Source organism: Octodon degus, unplaced genomic scaffold (assembly GCF_000260255.1).
Source record: "Octodon degus isolate 3935 unplaced genomic scaffold, OctDeg1.0 scaffold00135, whole genome shotgun sequence".
NCBI lineage: Eukaryota > Metazoa > Chordata > Mammalia > Rodentia > Octodontidae > Octodon > Octodon degus.
In genome coordinates, this window is record NW_004524711.1 from 3,032,917 (window position 1) to 3,055,607 (window position 22,691).

The 22,691-nt window shown below is 37.7% G+C and overlaps 1 protein-coding gene across 1 annotated transcript; it reads left to right on the forward strand.

The window, feature by feature from the left end:
* Window positions 1–1,068: 1,068 nt before the first annotated feature.
* On the forward strand, window positions 1,069–22,691 carry Tmem106b (transmembrane protein 106B). Its single transcript, XM_004641330.2, has 7 exons — window positions 1,069–1,293; window positions 4,900–4,963; window positions 9,851–10,010; window positions 19,799–19,939; window positions 20,174–20,223; window positions 20,740–20,793; window positions 21,515–22,691. Exons 1-7 carry the CDS (start codon window positions 1,074–1,076, stop codon window positions 21,651–21,653), a joined length of 828 nt encoding a protein of 275 aa, XP_004641387.1. The 5' UTR covers window positions 1,069–1,073; the 3' UTR covers window positions 21,654–22,691.

Genomic DNA, 22,691 nt, shown 5'->3' on the forward strand with positions numbered 1-22,691 from the left:
CCGGCGCCGCGGAGCCCCCGGGGCCCGGGCTGCCTCGGGCCGGCCGAGAAGGGTGCCGTTTAGGAATCACCTGTTACCTGGTTTTGAGCTCGTGCTGACAGTATGTGGACGAATTTCTAAAACGGGACATTGTGAAAAAATGCTAATTCCTTTTTCTAAAGTTTTCAAGTTTGAACGTGAGCCTAGCTGTTCAGTCTTGCAGTTTGCACTGCGTTTGCGTGCATTTCCAGTATTTATTTTTTTCTCAGACTATTAGCAGGTTGGATACAGTGACTTTTAAGTTCTTTTCAATCTTGAAATTGCACCTACCTGCGGAGGTTTGGTTTTGTTTTTAAATAGAAAATAATACAAATTACTTATTCTTACTTGGCTTTTAAGTTTATGTTTAACTGCCTCAGTGTTTTATACTGTTTACCTAGCGTTGTGAAGTTAATGTTCTAAATTTACTCCTTTGCATTGGTAAATTGTATTTAATATTTGGCTTATAATTTTAACTGCCAACCGTTGAGCAAAAGACAAATCTCCAGGATTTGGCGTTTTTGAGGTTTTTGTTGCAAATGTTGAAATGTTTGAAGCAGGCCATCAGGAGATGGAAGTGATGAACTTTTTCCAACGAGTGTGCACTCATTTAAATGACTGGAGAATGCCAGTTTGAACTTACCTACTATTACATATATAGTTGTAATCCACCCAAAGCACATTTTCTTCTGGTGCCAACTGGTTGAAAGATATAATGTGTCTTTGTTCTGTTGCAACAAAAATGAAGCCTGTATGTTTCTTGGTAGGGAATCTGAAGTCAGAGTAGGCTTTTGTCAGTGTTAGCATATGAAGGCCTATCCTTACTAGTCTGCTTACATATTCTGTGTTACTTTGTTAGACATACACTTCTGGACTCTTAACACATTGCTTCTTCGTTGCAGTCAGTATGTGGTGGAATTTAATTTTAATCCCAAAAGTAGTTTGCATGTACTCCGGAAGTTTAGTCTAAATAAATTAGATTGATACAGATATCTCATAGGGCTTTTGAGTGTGCTTTTTTCTTGAAGTTTCCTGACTTTCCTTTTTCAGTAGACATGGGAAAGTCTCTCTCTCACTTGCCTTTGCATCCGAGTAAAGAAGACGCCTACGATGGAGGTACGTCCACTGAAAATATGCGGACTGGATTGGTGAATAATGAGGTCCAGCACGACGATGGGAGAAATGGAGACGTCTCGCAGTTCCCCTATGTGGAGTTTACAGGAAGAGATAGTGTCACTTGTCCCACTTGCCAAGGGACAGGAAGAATTCCTAGGGGTATGTGTTACACTTTGCTTTTTCGTTAGAGAATCACTCCACACATTTCTAAAATGCTGATAGTGTAAAACCTGTGGGTCTAAGCAACTGTTTTAAATGTTTTAAAATAAAAAAAAAAGGTCTCGTATTAATTACCTTCAGATAGATAAAAGAACACAAACATGTTAAGGTTCCCAAAGCAGTAGTGAAGACGACTTCCCTCCATCCAGTGTGTTTCTCCTTTCCTGCTTGCTATTGTAGGTAATGCACACTGTCATTGGGAAACTTGGTCCTGTGACTTGGAAACTTGGTCTTGTGACTTGGAAACTTGGTAGAGAGTATGTCACAGTTGCTTCTCCTGGTGGCTGTTAAAAGCAACTTAAGCAATTAGGTCATTTTAACATTAGTAAATCATTATTTAAAGAAGAAAATATAGTATTTAAAGCAGAATACCCCTGTACTATGATGAAGGATAAAGAGACATTCATTGGTAAATGGAGGAACATCCAGATTATAATGTTAAGAGAAGTCAGACACACAAGCTTAAATACCACATGGTTTCTCTTACATGAAAAACATAAAGTCAAGAGCAAAATAGAACATAATAGGAAGCAGGGAGATGTTTGGGAGAACAAGAGATTGAAAATGAAGGAGGGAAGAAGGATGGGAAAAAAGAGATGGAAAGGAACTTACAGGACATTAGACCTTTTGTAAGTGGACAGCGTGACCAAGAATTGGGAGGAGCAGGGGGAGATGAGAGGAATAGGGGACAAAAAAGAAAATTAAGTGGTAGTATGTACATGTGCCAACTTCCCACAATAAATGTGATCATTATGAGCTGCAGACATGAAGAAAAAAGAACAAGCTGTTCATGCCCTAACTGGTTATTTCTGAGAGGAACTCCATGGTGTATGAAGATGACCCAAACAGGAAGAGAAAATGAAGATGTGTTCAGCCACTAGGGACATGAGAAGGAAATAATCTCCTTTGTGGTGTCTGTGGGCTTCTGTAGAGGTCAGATGTGAGGTGCCTCATGCTGCTTGTATTCTCTACCTGGTAAAAGTTGTCTCGTGACTATGGAGAGCTCATGAAGGAAGGCCAGAAGGCAGTGCATCAGAACCTCTGAGAAATGTCTTGGGTTAGAGGTGCGAAAGGTTACGTTTCCATTGGCTGTTGAATGTGATGTTTTCTTCTTGGTAGAGAAAGTATGTGTTTGAGAATAAACTGTTTCTTATAGTTTAAGAAATCAATGCACGCAGCTGAGGGGGAAGGGAGGTCAATGGTAGCAGTATAATTACATTTTAGTGGTGTGAGCAGCAGACTTCCGGAGGCTGAAGATAGGCTGTGAAAAGTAGAAATAAAGGATGACTCAGTGGCTTTTTATCTGAGCAACTGAAAGAATGGAATAGCAGTATTTATTTTAAATTAAGATGTATGAGAATATCAAGCTCTCAGTGTAGATGGAGAAAAAAGAGCCTCTGGCACTAACCCTGGTGTACTATAGCATTTCAGGGTCAGTGGCATGAGAAAACATTCATGAAGAACACGCAAAAGAGCAGCTAGAGTAAGAGGAGGAAATCCCCGCATGTGTAGTGCCCTGGAAGATAAAGAAAGCATAACTAGGAGAAAAATTGGTTAACTTTTAATGCTACTGAGTGATCAGGTAATGTGAGAAGTGACCATCAGATTTGATGTCATGTAGGCCATTGCAGTTTTTGTAGTTTGCAAAAATGCATGTGTAGCACATACGTAATACATGGAGGGTAGGATCAAGGAGATGGAAATAAAAACTTTGTTGTGTTTGAGATATTTTGGAGTATAGAGAAAGAGAGTGGAGTGGTACAGGAGGGGATTATGCGATCTGAACCAGGATTTTTTTAATGGAATGATTAATGACTGTATATTGACAAAACTGATCTGTAGAGAAAATATTGGGAATGCAGGAGGTGGGAGAAGTATTGGAGAATTGTCCTGGAAAGATGAAAGGGGTAAGATTTAGTGGTCAAGTGTGGAAGGCTATTCTTATAGAAGAATATAGAAAGTTTCAGTAATAAAGGAAAAGGTAGAGTGGTTGGCCATGGAAGCAGTTAGGCAGATAGATAACATTAATCAAAATTTAGACGAGGTAGACAGTGGAATAAAGGGTTTACTGAGCTGTCACATTCTAACCAAAGATAAAAGGACCAAATTTCCAAAGCTACAAGTGGCATGGGCAAATAAGTGATTAAAAAAAAATGTTCACTGGGCTACAAGGGCCAAGATTTTTCATAATGAAATTTGGGGCAGAAGGCTTCAGTCATTTACATTAAACTTATGTTGGTTATAGATAAAGGGGTAAGACAGTGTAAAGGGACAACATCCTAGGATAGGAGATTAATCCATAAAGAGTAGTTTTTGCTACTTTTTGATTGGTTAGTTCAAAAGCAGAATGCAGTGTGGGCTTGATGAATAATCTTCAGATTACAAGAAAGGAATATGCAGGTTTTTCTTTTTCTTTGAAGATTTACCTTGATGTTCTGAAGGAAAATAAACTTCTTACCTCTTTTCTCCATTCTGACTTGCGATGTAGTCTAGGACATACCAGAGTCCTCTTACCATGTGGTAGGGGCTTTTGGAAGATCTCTTCTTTTTACTACCATGTGAACTAAGAATGAGTATCAAAGAGATAGTGAAGGTAGAATGGAAACCCCACTACTATTACAGACCACTAGACCACACTGGAATGTTATGCTGAAGTCACGCACCTATAATAAAATGACAGTGAAATACCTTTCTGACAAAACGGAACAGAAAAGGGGATACAAGTGAATGACCATTTGGTGTCTGTATATTCAAAATAGGATAGATATACAGCTACATTCTCTGAATTCAATAAATAGATTTGTTCTAGTAGTGTTTGTGGACAGAATGTCATATCTGCATCTTTTACATTGAATAACCACTAAGACAACAGTATGCAATGTATTAAGTATTGAAACTGTCCTGATTGGTTTTGAAACTGTCTCATTGCTATTTGTTTCTCAATAAAATTATAAAAAAGGTTAGAAGAGAGTTGAAGTTATCAAATATGGCTCTTATGCAGAGTTATATTGTGCATAAGAAATAGGAAAGTGTACTACAATTTTTAGCCACTTGAATTGGGATCTCAGATGAGGTCACTGAGCTCTTAAAGCTTGACATGTAGAAGATACTTGTTTTGGTTTTCAGAAGAAATAGTGTTAGAATTTCAGAAGTTTTGGGACGAAGAGGCAGCAATGTATTTCTTCTGTTGTCTGTCATTCAGACAACCAAATCGGTGACTTACTGGAAATAGAGGAGTTGAAGGAAGGTTTGGTAAATTCAGATTTTCTTATAATGGGGACTTGTTAGGTTTTTTAGTAGATTGAAGGGGAATGCAGCCTTCTCTATTATTTCTGATTAGCCAGACACCTAGGAATACAATGATGCAGTGTCTTCGGTAGAACTCAAGTTCTGCTAAGTTTGAAGAGCTAGAAGGAAGTTTACTAAGAGAATGAGATGAGATCTAGATGGATTTCTAGGCTTTCTAACGTATGATATAAGAGGGTGCCACTGTATTTTTATTTAATCATGTTAATAAGTATTTAAACCTACTGCTTTTACTTTTAGGACAAGAAAACCAACTGGTAGCATTGATTCCATATAGTGATCAGAGATTAAGGCCAAGAAGAACGTAAGTGATTTTAAGAAAATATGAGTTTCCTAGTTTGGTTTTTGTATCTTTTCATTTCCAATTATGTATCAATAATTATTCTAATTAGGATCATTAACAGGAAATTTTCTATAAGGTTGTTAAGCTATGACATATGCTTTGTGTCATTAAATGAAAAGGATTTTGGTTGGGGTGGTATTTTGAAAGCAGTATGATGTCTTTGTCCTCTCAAATTTTATTATAACAGATCCGGAGTAGCAGTGGGAAACATGCATGTACCATTTTCATTAAAAATGAGTGAAAAATTACTCCAGTTCCTCCCAGCATAGTAGTGGGCATTCAAACCACGATGGCAGCAGGGACCCAAATGTACCTAATGGTCTCACTGAGGTTGTCAAGGAAACGAAATGAAAGTATTTAAAGGGTTTAAGCATCACACTAAACAGAGCCAATATCTACTGGAAAAGAACCCTATTCAGAGGACTCCAAGCAAATAGTTTTGAGAATTGCTTGTTCCAGTGATTGGAGAAAGTACTACCAGCTACCATAGGCCTTGAGAGGAGCCAAAGGAACGGGACCATCCTAAGTTCTCAAATATTCTAAGTTATATCAACAAAAACTCTTTCAAAAAAAGAGACGTACATCCTGGCGGGGGTGGGGGGAGCTGTTGGGAGTGTAGGGTTTCATATACACAGGACAGGAACTAGGAATAAAACAGAGACAATTCCAGCTACTGGGGAGTCAGTCTCAGACCTGTAGAGATGAATACTCAGAGGCCATTTCTTTTAAGGAAGGATGGAGCCCAAAGGAAGCAGCCCAGGTCCATCCTCATCACCCAGAGTGAACCTTCATTTTGAAATACAAATATACTTCTTATTTAAACACTAGCAACAGGACTGGAACTCACTGAAATGCTAAAAATGAAAACAGTGTAGGAGAAAAGAGTGAAACTTTAATATGAAATGTACCAAGAATTAACTTATAGACAAAAACTATGACAGAACATTGTCAGAAGTTGAAACACTCAGGCATGAGATAACCAAATAACAGGAAGATGTGAACAGAGACTTTGCAGATCCCATAAGAGACTTAGAAAAGTATTTTTGCACAAAACTAGAAGAACAAAAGGGTAAATTCATACCCTAAAGAGCAGTAAAGGAAATAGAAGATAAACAGGAAGAAACAAGGAAAACACATACACGAAATTTATTAAAAATGTTGGAGAAAAAAATGATGCAAGCTATAAAGAAAAGTGAACATGTATTTAATTGGAGCCCCTGAAGAAAATCCAAAAAGTAGAACAGAACAAATACTAAACATTTAATTCAAGAATACAGCCCTAAAATAGAAAGGATGTGATGCTGCATATTAAAAATATATGCCACCATCGTGATAAAAGAACTAAAACAGAAAAACCAATTCTAGAGAGAGTCTTGCTCTTTGAAGGCTCAAAAAAAAAGCCTTGGAACATGCAAACAGAAGGGTCAAAATTTAATTTATAGAGGGTAGACTAACAGGTTGACACTCTACTTCTTGAGCACAGTGCTTCAAAGCGGTAAACTATCGGATAATATGTCTGGTAGTCACTGAGATAAAATGAACGAAAAGTTATGTAAATGTTCTGGCCCTTTATTGTATACTTTTTATGAAAACAACCTGAGCAGATGGTTATATAAAGGTACTGATCCTTTATTTTAAAATGTGTAGAAGAATACCAAGATGAAAAAACAGAGCTAATATTAAAACCATTTTAACCTCAGTGGGAAGATGTTTCTAACTATGATTTAGAAATTACCAATGAGGAAAGAAAAGTGCAATAAAAGTTAAATAGCATAAATAAACTTTTACAGGTTGAAAATAAAACGTTAAGACCATTATTATTTGCAAATCATTGCATCCAGTGGGCCAATATCCTTATTCTACAGTGCTTAAAAATGTAAGGAAAGAGAAACTTCCTAAAGGGGCATGGGGCCCAGAAGCCAGTGCGCACACGCGCGCGCACACACACACACACACCATTGAGCTTAAACACATGAGAAATATTCAGTGGTGTGTATTAAAGAAATACCAAAGAAAATTGCACTGAGATACCATTCCTATCCATGAGATTGGCAAAAACCCAAAATTTGTTAGCAGATTTAGTTGGCACAAAAAGTCCGGATGTGCATGCCTTGCTAGTGAATGGGAATTTGACATTATCTAACAAAATTATGTATGAAGTTACTCTTTGGTTCAGGAACTCTGAAAAATATATTCTAAGGATGGCTGTCTAGTTGAGTAGCATCTGTAGAAATTATTCGTGTGCCAATATTTGTAATAGCAAAAATCTAGACACAATTTAAATAACAAAATAATAGAGGGCTGGTAAGTAATATTATGTGTACCTGACAGTAAAATGGAATGAGAAGGGTTACCATAGTGTAATATTCAGAGCACATTTTTGTTTGAAAACACATCCTACATCTGCACATGTGTGCATAGCGACAAAAGGAATGAAATCATGAGTCATTAACTGATAAAATTAGTTTGCCTGAGAGTTTGAGAGGGGACTGGTAACCAAGTGAGATTGGGCTTTCTCTTTACATAACCTAAAAGATGAAATCAGATGTTAGAACAGTAGCTCCTAAATTTGGAACAGAAAGAAACTAATGTGCTAACCGCATACTGAGTTGATGAATAAATGCAGCGGAAAACGTTCCTGTGATTTAAAATCATTGTATTTTGATGGATTGTCAAATCTAGTGAGAGTTCTAAATGGCAAGTAGAACCATGACAAACTTTAAATTGTACTCAGGTGTTGTGTTGAATACTCAGTAGGAATATTCAGAGAGTAATTTTCCCATTTTTATACATAAAGCAAATAAGTAGGCGAATGTCATTAAGGAACACAATTTTCAGTATAGAAGCAGCAGTACAAGATCAGATACGGTTTCCACTTCAGATAAGGATACAAGTAACCTAAACTAATTAAGAAACTTGACAAATACATTAAGCAACATTTTCAGATAGCAGATCTTAGGCAGCAAAGGAAGACATCTCTGAAAACAAGAAAGAAAATGAGTTAAGCCATACTGTTGTTCCGCTTGCTGTCTGGAAACAGCTCGCAGTTTGTGTAGCACAGGGAACAGAATCTAGGCAGCGTTTAGCTGCCCCCCTGACGTGAAGGCGTGGGCCTGAGGGCCCAGGAGGCTGAAGAGCCTGCAGTTAGCAGGCACAAGGGAGCGAGCTCCAGAGGCTCCTTCGAGCCGGCATGGTATTTGCCAGCAGAGTGTAAGACTAGAGCCAGAGGCTGGGGTAAGACAGTCCACGAGGCTCACACAGGACGCAGACGCTTGTTTCTTAGTTTGTAGCGTCTTTATTTCTTTTAATGAGTTGGATGAGTTATGGTGAAGTATTTACAAAATTATATTTATTAATTGTGTCTTGTATTCTTTAGCTATGTCATTTAATACTAAAACCTATATAACTCTTAAGAGCTAAATTACCTTAAAGAGTGCAGATAGAAATGACGGCAGGGCAATTCTGACTTGACACTACTGCAGAAGCTTTGTGACTCGATCAGTACCATGTGGCTCCCAGGGTTTCTTGCTATCCCTGGGATCATAAAAAAGTCTGCAGTGTTCAGTTTTCCAAGAAAAATGCATGTACCTGGTCAGTGCACTAGCTTTTTTTTTTTTTTTTTCAGTTTGAAATGAAATTCAACATGGAATGTTATTGTCCTCCTGGGTACAATAATACTTGTGATAGCTGTGAATAATGTGGACTCATACATTCACAATTAGGACTGCTCTGTTTGAGCAGGTTAAGAAGTACGGAGAGTGAATGTTCACTCAGTACGATAGCATAAGCCTAACAGTAGCAATTAATGAAGTTTTTCCTTTTTTAATACATCATTTGCTCTTTTTTCTCTTCACTTAGGCAATTTAAAATACTCACAAAAAGTTATGAAACATCCTTGCAAGGTATTTAATCGCTGTTGTGAGGCATGCAATGATTAACTTCATAAAGGCATAGAAAATTGGTTTGGAGAAGCATATGGGAGAAAGAATAAAAAGAAAGATTTTTTTGTCTAAGTGTGCTATCAGGAAGATGACGTGATATATGACTTAGAATAAAAAGGCCTTTTAGCAGAGGGCTGTATGTTGGACAGATCAGGAAATTTTAAAAGCTCTAAGAATATTTTTAAGCAAAAAGAAAATTTTCCTTTATAGAGATTAGAAAGAAAATAGTGAAAATAGGGTAAATATTGCTGGGAAGTTATAAGTGTATCAAAGACATGTTGAGTTCTTTTTTCTTATAACTGGAAATATTATTTCTTTGATTGATTGAAAACTGTAACAATAATTTCAAGCCCAAGTTTATCAATGCAAATAATTTTCTTTTTTTTTATTTGGTAGTAAGGACCTAAGTGTTAGGGGCTGACAAAACTTAAAATTGAATTAATTCTAGTCATTGAGATTGATAAAGCACATGGTTATTCATTATTTTTTAAGACCTTCCAGGGTAATTCTGATGAGCAGTCAGTTTAGGAGAGCATGTCATGGTGAAACTCAGCTGTGAAAACTCTGCTTCAGTAGGTTCAGCAGGAATCTTTGGAATCTGTATCTGTATAGAGCTCCTGGGCTTGAACCTACTGTGAAATCTGGTGTAAGAATTACCTCAGGAAATGTTCATTGTAGGCCTGCACTCCCATTCTCCAAAAGAAGTGAATTCGTCTTCCAAGGAGAACATTTTAATGCTTAGCAGAGTCAAAACATTACCTAGTACTTCAAGAATATGAATGTCTGGTGACATTATGTGTCTTCTTGCTGGAATGATATATAGAAAAATATTCAGGGTAAAAAGATTTTCTCTAACTGTATCGCTGTACAGTTTTAGATACACTTACCTGCTTCCTTTCCTTTTCAGAAAGCTGTACGTGATGGCATCTGTGTTTTTCTGTCTGCTCCTTTCTGGATTGGCTGTGTTTTTCCTTTTCCCTCGATCAATTGATGTGAAATACATTGGTGTAAAATCAGCTTATGTCAGTTACGATGATCAAAAGAGAACGATATATTTAAATATTACAGTAAGTGCAAATTTATGTTGAAAACCTTTTATCTCATCCTTTATCCTATTAAGCAGCATCTTTATTGTGTTTGAGAGCATGTTTGTTAAATATAACACTCTGGTTTGCTATCTGTATGTCTTTGCTGTGTTGATCCTTCTGTACTGTTTCTGATTTTGCTTGAAAATGGCATATAATAAGTACTGGTAATTCACACACAGAATTATTTAACATCTGAAAATTCCTTTAGTAAAATAAAATCAACATTTTCTGGAAAACAAAAAGTATTACCATCAATTAACTCTACAACAATTGACACTAACCCCTAGCAAGGTTTGCTCATATGTGATTCAATAGAAGTTATTTATAAATGTAACATTTACTGCCTTGCATTTTGTGAAATACAATTTTTTTGCCATGTGTAACAAGCCAGTCCTTTATTCTGTTTAAATATGAAGTACAATGATGGCTTGATTTTTTTTCTTGCAAATTAATGGTTATGAAAATGTCCTCTATGTTTCCCAGGACAGCATTTTTAAAAAACATTGTGCAAAGACCAAACTCCTAAAAACAGTAAACAAAGACTCAAAGATCATTTTCTACTATTGTGTACACACATATGTATGTGTATAATGTATATATAGATTAAGTATGGCTTTTGTCCAGATGTTCTCCCAAAGTCTCATGCACTGATACATAGAGAGTTTGGGCTAGATTTAGGTGTGATACTGAGATTAAGGGCATAATGCTGGGATTGGATAAAAGAAGGCCCATGCTGGATGTGGTTGGCACCACCCAAAAGTCTATAGCCTGGATGGGATGAAAGAGAGAGACAGGCTTTCTGCTACTTGCTGCCTTCCACGTCATGGAGTCTTTCTCCTCTTCAGTGCCACTCTGCCGTCCTGCCCTGCTCAGGAACTAGCCAACTGTGGACTAAAACCTCTGAATTGTGAGCAGAAATAAACCTTTTCCTCCTTTAGCTTGTGGGTGTCAGATATTTTGTCTCAGTAATGAGAAATGGGTCATGCTAGGGTCATGCTAGGCATAGCCATGTGTGGCTTCAGGCACAGGGTCTCCTGTGGGACTGATCTGTTTGGAAGAACGTGGACTTAGTTGCTGTTCCTGGCATAGATGAATGCCAGAGTGGACATAGGGATTCCTGCAGTGGTGGTTGAGAACAGATGGTCCTGAGGGGATGGACAGTGAAGTGGAAGGCTAGGTCAGAGTGGGACCACTGCTTTATTACGGAGAAAAGAGTGTTCATAGATCCACTTATTCTCATTGTATGCCTCCAGAGCTGATAGCATAAGGACTTAACAAAAAAACTAGAAACATATCATTCCCAATAAAATTGTGAATGCAGCATGCCAATGTTAATTGTGAATAAAACAACATAATACTGTGCTAATTTTAAACGTTTTTATATAATCGTGGAATTATTCATATTTTCCCACTTTAACAGCTCCATAGGACAAGGAAGATAGTTTCTTTTGGCCTGCTATATATTTTTTTTTTGGTTTGCCATAGTGTCCAATAGAGTAAATATGCAATAATAACTCTTAAATGTGAAGTTTCCTCTGAAATCCAGTGTGTGTCGGTATGAATTTCAAAGCTTAGTTTAAACAATTTTGTAGGAATTCTCATGTCTTAGTCACCTTCTCATCCTTAGACACTTAATACCTAGCACATGCAAGTTAAGGGAGGAGAGATTTATGTTGCCTCACATTGACAGTCTCTGGTTGGCAGGCTCCCAGGCAGGACAGCAGGGCAAAGGAACACAGCAGAGTAGAGCTGCTTATGGCATGCTGGATGGGAAGCAGTGCCGGGAGGAGCCCCGAAGGGAGACAGAACCGTCCAGGGTCCCACACACACATAACCCGCTCTTCTAGTCAGTCTCTCCTCCACAGTGTCCCACTTAGCTATAAATTCATCTCTAGACTAATCCGCAGATGAGTACCACACCTGCTCCATTCGCCTCCCCAAGCCCCTACCTCTGAACATGTGAGGCTTTGAGGGGACATCTCAATGTAAAACCTAACTTTCTGTCCCTGCCTGCCTGCCCAAGGCTTGGGAGTATCCCTTTATGTAAAATTAATGTAGTTCATCTCTAATAGTTGCCGAATTCCTAACAGTCCCATGTCCAAAGTTTTCTTTGAGACTTAAGGCAGACTCTTAGCAAAATACATTTGCTTCATTTCTAGGGAGTCAACAAAGTTCTCACCGGTTTAGCATTGATACAAAGTACAGTCTTCTCTGAGACTTAAGGCAAGTTCTTAGCTGTGAGCCTCTGTAAAACTACAGAAAGTTAAACACTGCTGCCATACAGTGGCAAAAGGTGAACCCATTCTGAAAGGAGGAATCTGGGGATAGAAACCAGCAGAACCACAGTAATACCAAAGCACAGTGGGCACACATTAAATCCCACAGTCTCACATCTCACATGCAGGGCAAGCTGAGACAATGGGATATGAACTCTGACACGTAGCTTCACAACAGCATTGCCTGCGGTTGTAGCCCTTATGACTTCTCTTTTAGACTAGATTTGCTTTTTCTTTGTAGCTTTCCTAGGTTTCTGGGGTCTCCACTATACTTCTAGCTGTACTCTCACAGTGATGTGCACGGCCCGCTCAGGTACGCAGCCTGGCTTCCCAGGCGTTCTTCTGAAATCTGGGTAGAAGCCTCCATGACCTCATAAGCCTTACATTTTGCATGCACTTGAAGCTAGCGCCTAGTGAATGACTCCAAGGTCTGTTGACCTTCAGAGCAACCGCCAGCCCCTTTTGCATCATGCCAGTGGTTGGAGAGGCCTCCATGTGCCTAGATGGCAGAGCGAAATGAACTGAATCCTGGAAAGTCAATTTCCTAGGCCGCCTTTCTTCAACAGAGCACCCTCAGGCTTTCTTCTCAAAGCAAAGTGTTTTACTTTTGCAGGCAGAAGACTGGGGTCCTGCTCTTTGCAGATGCCCTCAAGCCATTTTCCCATTGCCTTGATCCAAAGTTTGTGGCTTTTATATTTATTTATTTGTTTCGTAATGTTAATCTTTCTAACCACCAGTTTATCCTGTGTTCTAGGTGTGTAGGCTCCAACTTTATTGGAGCTTTCTTTCTGGCCAAACTTGAAGCTTTTAAAATGACTCAGATGTGTCATTTGCCCTTGATGCTCAATGTAGATCTGTCTGAAAGTCCAGAACAAATCCAAGCCACGTCGCTAACATTAGGCTGCGTTGAAATTTCCTCAGTTTGTCGCTCTTTATCTCAAACTCCCGCAAAGTCTCAGAACATGGGCAAACTATAGACAGACACGGGTTCTGCTAAAGCACAACGTACGTAGTCTGGAGTTCAAGTGCCAGGGGGGTCTTTGTTCCCAGAGGAAGTCTCCGAGACCTGATCTTACCATCTGCGTTTCTGTTAGCATTTCTCGTCTTCTGAGCTCTGACCAGAATGTCCCATCAAGACTGACTTCACAGCATTCTCGCGTTTTCCTGGTCAGCATCTCCAGGCCTTCCCAGAGGCCTCCTGTGGACCAGTTCCAAAGCCTTCTGACGTCATAGCAATGATCCTGTGCTGGGTAACAGAGCTGGCTTTGGTCACTTTCTTGGCATTTTGACACAATACCTGACACTCGCCACTTAAGAAATGAGGTTTATCTTGGCTTAGTTTATAGAGATTTCCATCCGCAGTCAGCTGGCTGACTCCAGCGTGACTAGTACAGCGTGACACAGAGGCGTGGCAGAGAACCTGGTCATGATGCAGTGACTACACAGCAGAGACTCAAGGAGGGTGACAGGAAGGAAGAGACTTCTAGGTCCAGTGGCCTTTTGCTCCCAGCCTCCAGTTTGACAGCAAGTCAGCTGTGATGCCACTAGAGTCAGGGCACCTCCATAGGGCCACCTGTGATCCAGCAAGGCTTTAGGGGACATGTAGACAGAAACCATAATACTCGTATTTCCAGATAGTGCTTCATGATAATAACTAAACATTAAATAAGAAATGAGAATTGCTGTTTTGATGAACATTCGCGTTCTCTGGAGGGTGTTAAGAGACTAATAAGATCATAGATTAGATGTTGATAGTCTATTTTTCAACTATTGTTAAGAGAACCTAATGTTGCTCTTGTTTCCTAAAATGAGTAAATTGTAATAGAGAGGAAAAAAATTTCTCCAACTTCATGCAAATAGCACAGATGATTTCTGTGACTAATTAGATTTAATTAGTTTCCTAATGCAGCTCACAGAATTCAGGAAAACAATATGCTTAAATTTACTGACATTTTGTGCAAGATATTTTAAGAGATGTAGACGCCTGAGCATGGTGCCCTGTGCCTTATGGGCCAGCCAGATTGCTCAGGTGACGAAAGCGCCACTGGGGTTCAGTTCCCCGCCCCACATGGCATGCTGGCCCTGCCCCAGGGCGTGCCGAGACAGCACCTGAGACTGGGCGTGGCGGTGCGCGCCTGTAATCCTAGCGCTTGGGAGGCGGAAAACAGGAGGGTCACCACGAGTCCGATCTGTGTAGTGAGACTCAACCCTGTACTAAATACATTTAAAAAAAAAAAAAAAAAAGGCAAGAGAACTGTGAGTTCCAGGCTGATGTAGGCAACTTAGTAAAACCCTGTCTCAAAAACCAACCAACAAATAATAAAGAATATAAATAAGTTGCCAGATGGAGAGAGCCATAAGCTAAGGTCTGGGATGGTCCAGAGCACAGAAACTTCTGTCCCGGTACCGTTGGGGCCCCCCACCTCCTGGGACTTGTGTGACTTCCTGTTTTCCTTGCTGCCTGTGCAGAAACTGGAACTGTGTTCTGTCAGAATTTTATGTCGGCCTCGTTGCTAAAGCATGATGAAAGCGAATGAACGCAAAGGGGATGTTCTCACGTATGGGGGCGCAGGAAGGGCTTCCTGGGTAGACGCTTCTGGAGAACACATTTGTGAAAGTAGTTTCGTCTACTCAAGATCTTAGGCTAGTGCCTTTGACAATAAATCATTATTTTAAAGTTTGTAATTCTCACTTTTTATTTATAATTTAAATGGACTCACTGGTTTCTACAAGAAAAATTGGTCCTTTAGTAATAAATTTACATTTTTTCCTTTTTTTAGACTTTGTTAATATTTATCTTCATGTTTGTTTTTCCTCTCAATACATTTTTTCTAATTCTCCTTATTTTTGTCTCGCTACTTTGTATCAGTGCTCCTTTTAATATGCTAATGAAAATTATGTCAAAAAAACATAAGCCAATATTAATTTGTGTATATAGAGGATTCCAAGATTCTCCTAAACTGCATGACTTGGTCTGCACTGAAAGATCCATTTTTCTCAAATTATTAACCACTTTCCTATTGTCTCTAGAAATGAAATTAGGATGATTAACAACCTAGTAAGTAAAAGTATATTAAATAAAGAATACTGCTCTCCTTTTGCGCTCTTGCTCTTTGCTGCCGCCATGACAGGCTGCCCTCTGCCATGTGCTGCTCTGCCTTGGAGCCCGCTGAGTACGGACTGAAGCCACCAGGAACTGTATCTGCTTACTGCATACGGTGATGGGGTACCTGGCTTGGTGCAGTCAGTTGTCCAGTCTGTAGACAAACGGTGACTTTACTCTTAACGGTATTTGTTGATACCGGTCAATCTCAGGATGTTGTAAGATTGTATGAAGATGTTAATGATGATAACCGAAGATTCTCGGGGCAGCCCAGATCTATTAGGGAAAGAATCATGGCTCTACCCACTTTACTGAGACATGCTGTCAGGGAAATGTTTTCAGTTGGGGGTCTTTTCCGGATGTTTCGCATTAGGATAGTACTTTGTTTGATGGGAGCTTTTTTCTATCTTATATCACCTCTAGATTTTGTACCTGAAGCTTTGTTTGGAATTTTAGGCTTTTTAGATGATTTCTTTGTCATCTTTTTGTTGCTTATCTATATCTCTATTATGTATCGAGAAGTGATAACTCAAAGGCTAACGAGATGAATAAAGAAATGAGTTTAACCAGGGTATCTGAGCTGAGGCATAACACCAAGCAGAAGGACTCATGTCAGTATAAATCATCTGTTTTCTCCTAAGGTTAAAACCCTTATATGACAGATACCAGACTATCATTTGACAGATGCCTAATACATAGCTGGAATTTTTACATGAGAATTACAATAACCTACAGTTGTATCTCAATTCTATATCATCTATAAAGTCTCTGGAGAATATATGGAATTACTAAAAAGATAATTTGACATGTTCTTTTCCCCCAAATTACTTGGAGTAATTGGATATATAATATAGTATTGTTAAATGTAGTTTATCCAATTTGTCTTCCTTAGTGGCTACTTATATAGTAATATATAGCTATGAAACTCATCTAAATATTTTACTATAATAAAATATTGTATTATATTGGAAAAAAATAAAGAATACTTCTGCCATGGCATAGAATTTTTAAGCCTATTTTTTAAAATGTGTTTAGTACAAGATCTCACTACACAGATGGACTCATAGTGATCCGTCTGTGCTCAGCCTCCTAAGCGCTGGCATTACAGGGGTGCACCACCCCCCCAGTCTCAATCGCCTCTCAGTGCGCCCTGGGGGCAGGGCTGGCACAGCACACCAGGGATCGAACCCTGGTCCCTGCATCTGCCTAAGCAGGCGCTTTAATCCACTGAGCTAGCTGGCCAGCCAAGAATTTACTTTATTTTTTTTTATAACATTTATTTGTGTGTGTGTGTGTGTGTGTGTGTGTGTGTGGCCAGCTCAGCCCACCAGGGGGCGGGCTGGCTGGCATGTGGTGCTGGGGGACTGAACTGTGGCCCCCGTGCTTTGTTTAGCTTAGCTTGTTCTAAGTAGGTGCTTTAGACCACTGAGCCATCTCACCAGCCCCCAAGAATGTATTTTAAAAAATCTTTAGAAATGAATGTGCACATGTAATCAAGATTGCTGCGCTCTAGTCCGTTCTCTTTTACTAAAATTGTTTTCCCTCTACTCACCCCATGCGAAATCTTGTGTATCTTTCTTTATATTCTTATTTAATAGGGATATATTTACATGTTAAATGTTAAAAGCTGAAAAAAATGTAGTTCCTTTCTTTTTCTTTCTTTTTTATTGCTACATGTTTACCAGTGTAGAAGGATTACATTTATTTGGGGATTTGGTACATGAACAGAAGTTACCTTAATCTTGCTGTTGTCCGTGCACTCTCCCATCCCTTCCTGCTCCTGTCATATCATTGTATACTTCCCATTTGTAAAAGCTCCATTTTTATTTTTTCTTTCATTTTATTTGTCTTTTCCCTGCCCTCTTCCCCACTCCATTTTTTGTTCCCCTTCCCATTCAAAAAATGTCTCTTTCTGTTACTAACTTATGATTTTGCTCTACATTTATATTTTTGGTGACTCATATAAGAGAAACCATACAATAATTAAGCTTTCTTATCTGATTTATATCACATAATATGATCTAAAGTACATGCATTTACTTGTTAATGCCTCAAGTTTAGCCTTCTTTATGACAGAGTAATATTCTATTACGTATAAATGCCACGTCTTTTATCCATTCATCTGTTAATAGGCATATTGGACATTTCAATATTCAGCTTTTAAAAGTTGTGCTGCTCTAAACATGCGTGTGCATCTATCACTGTGATGTGATGACTTTAACTCTTTCAAGAAGATACCTAGAAGGGGAATAGCTCGATCAAACAGAATTTCTAGTTGCACTTTTTTGAGGAAACTCCATATGATTTCCACTGTGGTATACTGCTTAGCATTCCTACCAGCAGTGCAGAAAGGTTCCTTTTCCCCAACAGCCTTGCCAGCATGTGCTGTCATTTGATTTCTTGATGATAATCATTGTTTCTGGTTTTAGGTGGAATCTCAGTATTGTTTTAATTTGTACTTCTTTATTGGCCAGGATAGTGAACATTTTTTCATGCATTTTTTGCACTACTTTTTCTGAGAAGTGTCTTCCTTTTACTTGCCTATTTTTCACTGGGTCTTATTTTGCTGGGGAGCTAGTTTTGAGAGTTCTTTATATGTTATAGATAGTAGTTGTATGAGGAATAGCTTTCTATTCACTCTGTATTGCTTTTGAAGTTGATATGAATCCATTTCTTGATTCTTAGTACTATTTCTGTGCTATTGGGGTTTTGTTCCAAAAACCCTGTCTATATCTATGTCTTTAAGAATTTTAGCCATTTTATACTCTAGCGATTAAATGTGTCTTACTTAACGCTCAGAACTTTCACCTATTCTGACGTGATTGTAGAACACAGTGGGTTGTATGGGTCTACACTTGATCTTCTGTCCGTGTGCATCCAGTTTTCTCAGCTCCGTTTGTTAAAGCGACTTTCTTCTCTCCAGTGTATGTGTTTGGCTCCTTGGTCAGCGATAGATGCCTAGATGTGCCTGGGGTTGCCCTGCACCCTCTGGTCTCCTCCGTATCTGTTTTTATGCCGGTCCCATGCTATGTTTATCACCGGAGCTTTGCACTATAACTTCATTTCTGGTGTTGTGATGCCTCCTGCTTTGCTTTCACTATCAAGGATTGATTTTGCTACTCTTGGGATACTTCCTATCCCATAGGAATTTGAGGATTGTTTTTCCTAATGGTCTGTGTAATGCTAATAGTATTTTGATTTAGTATATTAAGTCTGTATATCAGTATTGGAGGTACAATAGATGAATGTGTTGATCTTGCCATGCAAGGTATGAGATGATCTGACGGCCTCTTCAGTGCCCTTCTGTAATAGAGATCCTTCACTGTCTTGGTTTGGTTAGTTCTCAAGTCTTTAAGTTTTCTTGATGCTATGGTGAATGATATTTTCCTAATGTTTTCTTTTCTCAATGAGCCCATTATTAATATAGAAGAGGAATGCTGTTGATTTTTTGGTGGGGGTGGGCTCAGCTTGCGCTGAAGGTGGGCTGGCCAGCATGTGGTGCTGGGATCAAACTGGGGTCCCATGCGTCTGCCTAAGCAGGCGCTTTAGACAGCTGAACTATCTTGCCAGCCCCATTACTGATTTTTTTATGTTGATTTATCCTCTACACTACTGAATTCAATTTTAAATGTCAATTTTATATACTGCTGCAATAATTAATTTGGTTAATTCTTGAAGTCTTTTGGTGGAAGGTTTTAGGTCTTGTGTAAAGAAGGGTATGTTGTCTGCAAGTAATGCCCCTTTGACTTCTTCCTTTCCTGCAAATACCCTTTGTCTGTCTTTGTCTTGCCTGATTGCACTGGCTGATGTCTAGAACATGCTGAACAGGAGTGGTGATAGTGGACATCCTTATCTTGTTCCTGAATTTAGGGGAAATGTTCTCAGTTTTTCCTCCCATTTGATATGATGTTGGCCATTGCTTTGTCATAAATGGCTTTTTATCAAATTGAGAGAAGGTCCTTCTCTACTTATTTTCTTCAGAGTTTTTGTCACAGATGAATGTTGGATTTTGTCAAAAGCTTTCTCTGTATCAAGAGGATCATGTTACTAAAATTACCTAAGTTCTTTATAGTATCTGCATTGAAATTTTATTGACTAAAGCCATAAATATATATTCTAATATTATTTTATTCCTATACTATATATTTTCTGAGTCTTTTAATTTTGAATTGTATGTTTCTTATAAACAAAGTACTAATACATAAAGACTGGATTATTAGTTTGTTATTAGTTTGCTTAATGTTCTTTGACATTTGTGGTAATATTTTTCTTCCTCTTAATAAATGAAAAATATAGCCATATCTGAAGTTATTCTATTAATATTGAATATACAGTGTATTTGTGTGCTTATTCACAGAAAATTTGCACATTTTCTCTTTTTCTTGCAGAATACACTAAATATAACAAATAATAACTATTATTCTGTTGAAGTCGAAAACATCACAGCTCAAGTTCAGTTTTCAAAAACAGTTATTGGAAAGGCACGCTTAAACAATATAACTAATATTGGTCCACTTGATATGAAACAGGTAGGTTGTCATGAAATATACTGGATGAGTTAAACAAGTTTCAGCCTTATATATTATATAACTTGAAGGAGGGGGATTTTCCAATTTGATTTTGAAATATATCCATACATGTGTAAGATTTCATCTTAGAATCAAGATTCGAAAAGGAAAGATTTCTAACTCTCTGAAATTTTGGTTTATACCTGAAGTATTTGATGTTTCAATCCTATAACTTTTTTTTTTTGCACATTTCAGATTGATTATACAGTACCTACTGTAATAGCAGAGGAAATGAGTTATATGTTGTAAGTTCTAATTTTATTAACCTTGCCATTAATAATAATGAAAATGTTCTTCCCTTTTTAAATTTTTGTAGTCTTACTGGTTAAAAAGACCACAGTGTCAGATTCATTCTGGCTTCTGATTTTCCTTCCCTTTCTTAATATTTGTACCATTTAGATAGGTGTACTTAAAATTTCATTAGTTTTCAGAATAGGATTGTGTATACCATGTCACATTTTATTTTTAGTTACTATATTAAAGGAAGCATATATTTTTATAGTTTTGATTTTCTAGTGTAAGAGGGATAAAAATGTTAATAATGTATAATATTTTATTATTGGCTTGAAGTTTTGAAGCTTCCCTATAATTCCAGTGATATGGATGTATAAATATTTTTAGAATAAGAAGTCATGGATACTTCCATCATTACTTGAAGTATATCTTAGCCAATAAATGCTTCTTTACAGCATCTCTATAAGCTTTAACATGGAATTTTAAGTGTATAATAATTTGTACTTATTCACATTTTCATTTAACAGTGATTTTTGTACACTGATATCCATCAAAGTACACAACATAGTACTCATGATGCAGTAAGTATTAATTTTTTTGAAAAGTATTTCCTGTTAAAATTACAGACTTATAATACTGTCTTATATAATATACACAGCATTTTATGAATGCCACTTTAATGGACTTTAAGCCTTACAAGAATGCTGAACTGCGTAAATACCACCCCACTTAACAAATTAGAAAATGCTTGCTCAGAGTAGGTCAGGATTATATGGCTCTGAGTAGGGACCGTAAACACTATAAGAGCCTGAGTATAATGGCAAGTGTTGGGACAGAGCAAGCCAAGCCCACGTCCCGTGCCTCGCTGTCGTGGCAAACAGTCTAACAGGAATAAGAAGGAAGGATATTGGCTTACACAGTGTGTGTCAGCTAAGCCAATAAAGGGTTGTTAATACAAGTTTCGTGATTTATGGGTTTTATATCTGATTGACCCTTCTCATGATGGAGGGAAGTATATTTATTTAGGCATATTTATTTTAAGTGTGTATAGGCTAAATTTTTTAACTAAAGATAACTTTTTAAATTATGTTTATTGTTTTTAATTATATAGCTTGGCCATACTGAACTAGCATTTTTCTGTGTGGTGAAGAAGTATCCCCTAAGAGACCTGTGTCCCCAGTATTAAGTTATCATTTATTAAAATCTCGTCATGGAGAGAATTTTTATGTGTAAAAGTTTTCTCAGTATAGAAAACTTCTCAAGCAGCTGTGCAATATTTCTTTCCGTTTGTTTCACTTTTAGAGTCACTGTGACAACCACGTACTTTGGCCACTCTGAGCAGATATCCCAGGAGAGGTACCAGTATGTGGACTGTGGAAGAAACACGACTTACCAGCTGGGGCAGTCTGAGTATCTAAATGTCCTTCAGCCACAACAGTAGAAGTTGAAGGAACTGCGACCAGAGAAGGTGAAATCCCTATAAACAGTGTTGGGCTCTCAAGGAGGTACTTCCTAGTAGGAGATCTTAAATCGAACAAACTTAAAAGTTTACACTTCTAATTTAAGAGTTGGGGTAAAAGTAGGTGGACCTGACATTATTGTAACTTTCTGCTCCATGTTAATAATGTATTTGTACCAGGATCTTTTACTTCAATATACGTTTACCAATTGGTTTTCTTCTCTCCTTCATATCCCTAGAAGGAAAGACTGAGACTTCCCCAACAGTATAATAAGCATTTATTTGAAAGATACAGCTTCAATGGATAGGTCAACTGACAACATAACTGTAGTAACAAACATAGTGTGATTAACTTAGTGTATGAATGTTTTTTTAGAACATTATTGAAAGCCAGCTCATGGGACACTTGAAAAATAACCTTTTTTGTGTTTTATAAATGCCCACAGTTAGTTACATGGTAGTAGTATATTTCAACTATTTAGTATTTTAGCTTTTAGCCAAGTATTTTTACCTTTTAATTCGTTGAAATTCTGATTTGCATGTTTTTATTTCAAGCTATTAATTACATAATATCAACCACCTGAAAATTTTTAAATAATGTGTTTTGTGTGCATTTCCATAATACTTGTAATTTTGTGAAATTCTTGTGTGATCTTCAAACATAATCCTCTAATGTACAGTATTGTAAATAAACTGCATGGCTTTTATATAGCTTTGATAAATGTCAAAGTGGAACAGATTCAAAATTAAAGCAAGTAGCTCGTAAAAATAAATAAAAAAGGAAAATGAAATTCAGAAACTGATTGTGAATAGGTATCATTTTATGCTGGACCTGGCATAAAATAGACTGGAAATAAAATATTTTTATGCTTCACTTTTTTCATGTTGCTTTCATATTAAAAATTGGCTTAGATATTTTTAACATCTGCTAGGTACTTGATCATCAATTTTATGAATGTTTTAGAGAAAAAGTTATTTCTTTGATAGAAATTATTTAAAAAATCCCACCATTAAGTAATC

Bases quoted from the DNA above. Each gene is read 5' to 3' on its own strand.
- Tmem106b (XM_004641330.2), top strand. From the start codon at position 1,074: ATGGGAAAGTCTCTCTCTCACTTGCCTTTGCATCCGAGTAAAGAAGAC. The intron at 4,964-9,850 runs GTAAGTGATTTT...TTTCCTTTTCAG, and splicing joins AGATTAAGGCCAAGAAGAAC to AAAGCTGTACGTGATGGCAT. The intron at 19,940-20,173 runs GTAGGTTGTCAT...TGCACATTTCAG, and splicing joins GTCCACTTGATATGAAACAG to ATTGATTATACAGTACCTAC.